This window comes from Triticum aestivum, chromosome 1B (genome assembly GCF_018294505.1).
Source record: "Triticum aestivum cultivar Chinese Spring chromosome 1B, IWGSC CS RefSeq v2.1, whole genome shotgun sequence".
Lineage (NCBI taxonomy): Eukaryota > Viridiplantae > Streptophyta > Magnoliopsida > Poales > Poaceae > Triticum > Triticum aestivum.
Genome location: NC_057795.1, coordinates 137,596,693 through 137,603,360, shown reverse-complemented (window position 1 = coordinate 137,603,360; position 6,668 = coordinate 137,596,693). Strand labels below are relative to the sequence as shown.

At 52.5% G+C, this 6,668-nt stretch overlaps 1 protein-coding gene across 1 annotated transcript; it reads left to right on the top strand.

Annotated features, from left to right (window-relative positions):
* The first annotated feature begins 3,590 nt into the window (after positions 1–3,590).
* Positions 3,591–5,398, top strand: LOC123088198 (uncharacterized). The gene has a single exon (XM_044510393.1). The coding sequence runs from the start codon at positions 3,724–3,726 to the stop codon at positions 4,921–4,923; it is 1,200 nt and encodes a 399-aa protein (XP_044366328.1). The 5' UTR covers positions 3,591–3,723; the 3' UTR covers positions 4,924–5,398.
* The last annotated feature ends 1,270 nt before the right edge of the window (positions 5,399–6,668 follow it).

Sequence of the window (6,668 nt, the reverse complement as noted above, 5' to 3'; positions counted from 1 at the left end):
ATCTAGTTGTTTATCTTTAGTAGTCTCTCTTACCGGGAAATGTCTCCTAGTGTTACCGCTGAGCCATGGTAGCTTGCTACTGCTCTGGAACACTTAGGCTGGCCGGCATGTGTCCTTCTTCGTTCCTGTGTCTGTCCCTTCGGGGAAATGTCACGCTTTGAGTACCGGAGTCCTGTTAGCCCGCTACAGCCCGGTTTACCGGAGTCCTGCTAGCCCAGTGCTACAGCCCGGACCCACTTGCTGATGACCGACACGTTCGAAGCTGGGTCATGGATGCCTGTCCCTGTAAGTCTGTGCCACTTTGGGTTTACGACTAGTCATGTCAGCCCGGGCTCTTTATCATATGGATGCTAGCGACACTATCATATACGTGAGCCAAAAGGCGCAAACGGTCCCGGGCAAAGGTAAGGCGACACCCGTGGGAATACCGTGCGTGAGGCCGCAAAGTGATATGAAGTGTTACCGGCTAGATCGATGTGACATCGAGTCGGGGTCCTGACACCGGGCATGCGTTCAAATCCTCGTACGCACCGCGGTAGAGGATGCAGTCATTAGGGCATGCATGTATCTTCTGCACCTCCAATCCTAGAGGGCATACGACCTTCTTTGCTGCATACGTACTGTCGGGTAATTCGTTATCCTTCGGAAGCTTCTTCTTCAATATTTTCAGTAGCTTCTCAAATCCTTTGTCAGGCACAACATTCTCTGCCTTCCACTGCAACAATTCCAGTACGTTACCGAGCTTTGTGTTGCCATCTTTGCAATTGGGGTACAACCCTTTTTTGTGATCCTCTAACATGTGATCGAACTTCAGCTTCTCCTTTTGACTTTCGCATTCTGTCCTTGCATCGACAATGACCCAGCGGAGATCATCATCATCGGGCACATCGTATGGTTCCTCTTGATCTTCAGCAGCTTCCCCCGTTGCAACATCACCGTATTCAGGGGGCACATAGTTGTCATCATCCTCTTCTTCTTCGTTGTCTTCCATCATAACCCCTATTTTCTTCGTGCCTCGTCCAAACATTATAGTGTGGCATGAAACCCTTATAAAGCAGGTGGGTGTGAAGGATTTTCCGGTCGGAGTAAGACTTCATATTCCCACAACTAGGGCATGGACAACACATAAAACCATTCTGCTTGTTTGCCTCAACCACTTCGAGAAAATTATGCACGCCCTTAATGTACTCGGAGGTGTGTCTGTCACCGTACATCCATTGCCGGTTCATCTGCGTGCATTATATATAATTATGTGTGTCAGAAGTAAGAAAATTAGACAAGTATCTATCTAAAGTAAGATTTTTTTTCTTTCAGAAAGAAGATAAGAACAAGAGGCTCACCACGATGGTGCCGGCGACGAGATTGGCGCGTGTGATCGAAGGCGATGAAGTCGGGACGGGGCGTGACGGACCACTAAACCTAGACAAATCTCGAGAAAAATGGAGCTCGGAGGTCGAGCTTCAAGAGGAGAAAGCTTAACTAATGTGGCTCGGGCATTTCATCGAACACCTCATGTGCATAGGAGGTGAGCTAGAGCACCCAAATGCCCTCCCCTCGCCGGCCAGAAAAAACAGAGCACTGTGGAGTGCTCTGCTTCGGCGATGGGATATATATAGGCAACTTATTTGTCCCGATTCGTGGCTGGAACCGGGACTAAAGCTCCCCCTCCTGTCCCGGTTCTAGGCACGAACCGGGACAAATGGCTGTGGGCCAGGAGCGAGGACCATTTGTCCCGGTTCGTGCCCAACACTGGGACAAATGGGTCCAGACGAACCGGGACCAATGCCCACGAGGCCCTGGCCGACCCCCTGGGCTCACAAACCGGGTCGAATGCCCCCCATGGGTCCCGGTTCGTGTAGAACCGGGACTAATGGGCTGGGTAGGCCCGAACCAAAGCCCTGTTTTCTACTAGTGGAAACTCCGCAAGCACGATCTCCTTCACCGATGACACGAGGCACATCCCCAGGTATATGATCCTGTTCTTGTAAAGGAACGAGGCCAAATCCGGCGGCTTTTGCTCCAATGATGTACCGTCAGGAACGGGATAACCTGCCAAGGAAGAAGACGACAATCAATTTACCCGGCTGGATGAACCATGGTGCAGATTCGGCTGGGGAGCAGTGATCCAAGTTTACCTCCTCATACCATCGCGACGACATCCCTAGCACCGTGGCTAACAGCGGGATCTGAGTGGAGGGATGATGAAGCACTGCTTGGTAATGGCGGCGATGAAGGTGTGGGAGGCGGCGACCGCGCGGGTAGGCGGGCGGCGAGGCGGAGGCACGAGGAGTTAGGAGAGCAGACGGGAGGGGACAAGAGGGTGTCAGCGTCGGTAACGGCGACCGCCTCCATGGCGTGGCGGTTAGGGAGGAGCGGGCTTAGTTGGGGATGAAGACGTGGGTGGTCACGTGGATAAAGACAAACCCCACCGATTGAAATCGCCCGACCAGATAGCACCTGTCCCATGTGCACGGTCGTTCGGGTAAGATCGTGTGGCCAGCATGCAGCTGCTCGCGAGCGTCAGATAGTGCACGTGCACTTTCTAATATTCAGGAAAAAAGAACACAACACAAACCGAGCTCACCTACGACGTCACCGCTCTCCCCATTTTCACATGGGCACGCGATTTCCCGTCCCCGAACCAAATTTTAAAAGGAAAGCGTTCGACCGCAGCCACACACACGCAGATCCCCCTATCCTTTCCGCCCCTCCCCCGCACGGGCAAGCTCCGTCCCTCCTCCTCCCATGGCGTCCCCGCGCACGCCAGACTCGCCCCGCGGCCTCATCTTCGTGCCCTGCGACGCCGACCTCGTCACGATCTACCTCCAGCGCAAGATCTCCGGGCACTGTGACCTACGTTTGTGGTGAGCGCGGGCACGATTGGCACTGGTGGCATTGTAGCCAAGGAAAGCTTGGTGCCAACGGCCCCGGCTGGACCAACATGCTCCCCCGACACACGGCGTTTTCGAGCGAGAGCGTGCACCGCTTTTAGCGAAACCATCGCCACCGTTTGGCGGCTTCCTTAACTTCTCTTTTAAGTCTCGCCTTGTTGCCGTCCGCCGTTTCTCTCCGCTCTTGACGCCTCCGAGAAGGCGATGTTTCTAACACTTGAGTGGGTGTTGGACGATGGGCGCGGAGGTGGATGTGGTGACGAGGGCACCGGGCAAGAAGAGGACGTCCACCACACACTGCCACACCTGCTCCAGCTCGACAATCCCGACGACGTCTTCGTGTTTGTCGCGTTGGCCAGCAAGCTGCCGTCGCCGGAGACCGAGGCCGAGAGCAAGAGGTCTTTACGTTCGCGGAGGACAGACGCCAACCAGCGCACCTATGAGCGGCTTCACGTTCGCGGACACCACATTTGAAAGTGGAATCCCACTTATGCCCAGATAACACACATAAATTATACTCGAGCGTTGGCTCTCACATATTAAAATGTGTTGATTAAATGAGCTGTGATGGGACACCCACTATCAGTCCCACCTACAGCCTGACCCCAGGGCCCCTGGCCGCAACGGCTGCAGATGCTCTAGCAGCCCAAACACGAACGTCACCTCTCTCCCCGTTTTCACTTCCACATACACGATTTCCCGTCCCCGCACCAAATTTCAAAGGAAAGCGTTCGACCGCAGCCACACGCGCGCAGATCCCCCTCTCCTTTCCGCCCCTCCCCGCGCACGCGCCTTCAAACCCTCGCTGTCAAGCTCCGTCCCTCCTCCTCTCATGGCGTCCCCGCGTACGCCCGACTCGCCCCGTGGCCTCATCTTCGCGCCCGGCGACGCCGACCTCATCACGATCTACCTCCAGCGCAAGATCTCCGGGCTCCCGCTCCCCGTCGACGCCGCCCCGTACATCCACAACGCGGACGTGTACGCGGCCGAGCCCGCCGCGCTCGTCACCGGCCTCCTCCCCGCCTCGGCGAGCAATGACGGGGAGGGCAGGGAGTGGTACTTCTTCACCTCCGTGCGGGCCCAGAGCAGCCGGGGCACCCGCAGGTGCCGCGCCGTCGCGGGTGGGGTCGGCACCTGGCATTCGGAGAAGGCGCGGTGCGACGTGCTCGACACGGGCGGCGCCGTCGTCGGGTACCGCCAACCCTTCACCTACGAGCCCAAGAACGGCTGGCTGATGCTCGAGTTCAGCCAAGAAGACCCTCGCCCCGGCGAGGCCATGCCCGCCCTCTGCAAAATCTACAAGAAGCGTCGTGCTGGCCGGTCTGCCTCGAAACCCATTTCGTCTGGGTCGTCGTCGATGTCCGGATCCAAGAGGAAGGCGGCGGCCGCGGGCGAGCGCTCCGGCGAGGGCTCCTCGGCCAGCGTGAGGCGTTGCCTGCAGTTCCGTCCGTCTCCTGCCGCACCAAATCCGCCCACCCTGGTTGCCACATCGGAGATTCAAGAAGCGTTCTTGCTTCCAGTCGAGCGGCCGCAGGCAGAGCAAGAACCGCCGGTACGCAGAGCACCCACAGCCACACCGCTGATTCCCAGCTTCTCCATGGCCGCCAACCCTTCCCTGACCTTCGACGGCACCGCCTTCCTCCGCCGCGCCCAAGATTCGCCCACGCCAGCGAATTCGGACCTGAGCGGCACGTCGACGGCACTGCTGGGCAATTACGAGCTCGTCTCACCAGCCAGCTCCGAGCTGACCTGCTACAATGCCACGACTCCCCCGAGCGATAACACCGGCGCTTGGGCCTTCCAGCGGTCCGCCCTGACCTCCTCCAATGGCACCACCTCCCTCCTCCCTGGCCAAGATTGGGCCACGCCAGAGTCGTCACAAGTCAGTGAGGCATCGACGGTGGAGAGCTACAGCTGCTTCTCGCCCGACCACGCCACATCCAGGCCCACCACACTGCCGATCAGCAACGGCACTGGCTATTGTTGGTCTTTGCCGCAGTACAGCGAGCTATCGGCAATTTTTGGCGCCTGATCGAATGCTTTGATACGCTTCCATGCTAGGCTGAGAGGAGTATGGGTCTGCCTCATTTAGTTTGTAGGGATTTTTGGCCATACTTGATTGTTCTTGCTAGACTTGTTTAGCAGCAACTCTGCTTTCTGTTCGAACTGAGGCTTCGTTCAGTTAACTGACATCTTCAGCGATGTAACTGGGATGCACACAGCACAATTAGCTGTGGATCCTTCGTTGTGCACTCTTCCTATAGCCTTTTCCATATGATTTTGTGTCTCCTGTGCCTAATTTTTCTGATTGTTGTGATCGAATTCAGTGAGCATTTTTTTTGTTGCTTTTGGCCCAGTGAAGAGTAAATTAGGCCTGGTTTCGTTGTAGGAGTTCTCAAATGAAGAGTGAGTGATTATCCCGAAGTGTCTCATTATTGCAGGATTAATCCCTTTAGCTGAAGCTGATGGCCTTGTTTTGTTCATGTTATCATATTTTGTATCGTTTACATTTGTCACGGCTAAATGATGTTTGTTTGCTTATATGTCCAAGAAAAATTTATGGTATCCACATGCTCGGTGTTGATATGGTTTAGTACAAGAGGGCTCCAATTGATTTAGTTTTTTTAGATTGTTGGGCTTTTGTTACCACTGCACACACATTGAATAATTCAGAAATGGAGGGCTTCTTGTTTACCTGGCCCTTGTAGCGTTATAAGGTGAAGGACTTTTTATCCAAAGGGGCCTCATAGTCCTATTCATATGTTTTTGGGGTGATGATTCTTAATGCGGTCTATCCTTCACTATGAAGTGACAAACAAACATCACATCAAACGATTTGCATGATTTCACCCGGTTTTCCTTCTGTGTATCTGAAAATGAAGAAGTGAAGTGCTCTAAGTGATAAGTACATACATATATAATTAGCAGAGCCTCAATATAATTAGTTCCACTTCAAGGTACTCCCTCCGTCCCAAAATAAGTGTCTTAATTTTAGTACATAGTACAAAGTTGAGACACTTATTTTGGGACGGAGGTAGTATATAATATGGGTAGAGCCTGAATATATAACTAGTAGAAACTGGAAATTTTTTTGTCTATCAATGGTAGTTCATTCTATTCTGGTTTGAATTAGCAATGTACCTGTACCTTCAATGGTGTTTTTTTCAGATTCAGAAACAATGTAGAGAGCTTACTGAAGTAAAACAAAGTACTCCCTCCGTTCCTAAATATTAAGTCTTTTTAGAGATTTCAATATGGAGCGTATGTAGTCCATATTGGAATCTCTAAAAAGACTTATATTTAGGAACGGAGGGAGTATATGTTATTAGCTGTCATAATGTTCAAGTAAAAGTTGGTCTTGTTTCATATCAGAAACAAGAGAAGTGTTCTATATTATCCCATCAGCTCTCTGAATTTTCAAATAGTACCTAAACCAATAGATCTTATATCTTGTTAATGTAGCTTCTGTTTTTGTCTATCGGCGTCGGTTCGTTCTCTTCTAGTTTTCATTTGTGCAGGCATTGAGCTTTCCAAGGAGGAACAAGGCCTTAGATGATGCACTGTTTGGTTTTGTAAGACAATAAGTTTTGGGGAACCAGCACAACCCTCTAGGGGTGGCTTATCTCATTATATATAATGGTTGTGTTACAATATGTACCATATACGTACATGGGTACAGAAGCTATACATAGTCTAACACCCTCCCTCAATCTTAGCCACTTTCTAAAGAACTGAGAAGGGTAAGATTGCGCCTACAAGCCTCAAACTGTGGCAGCG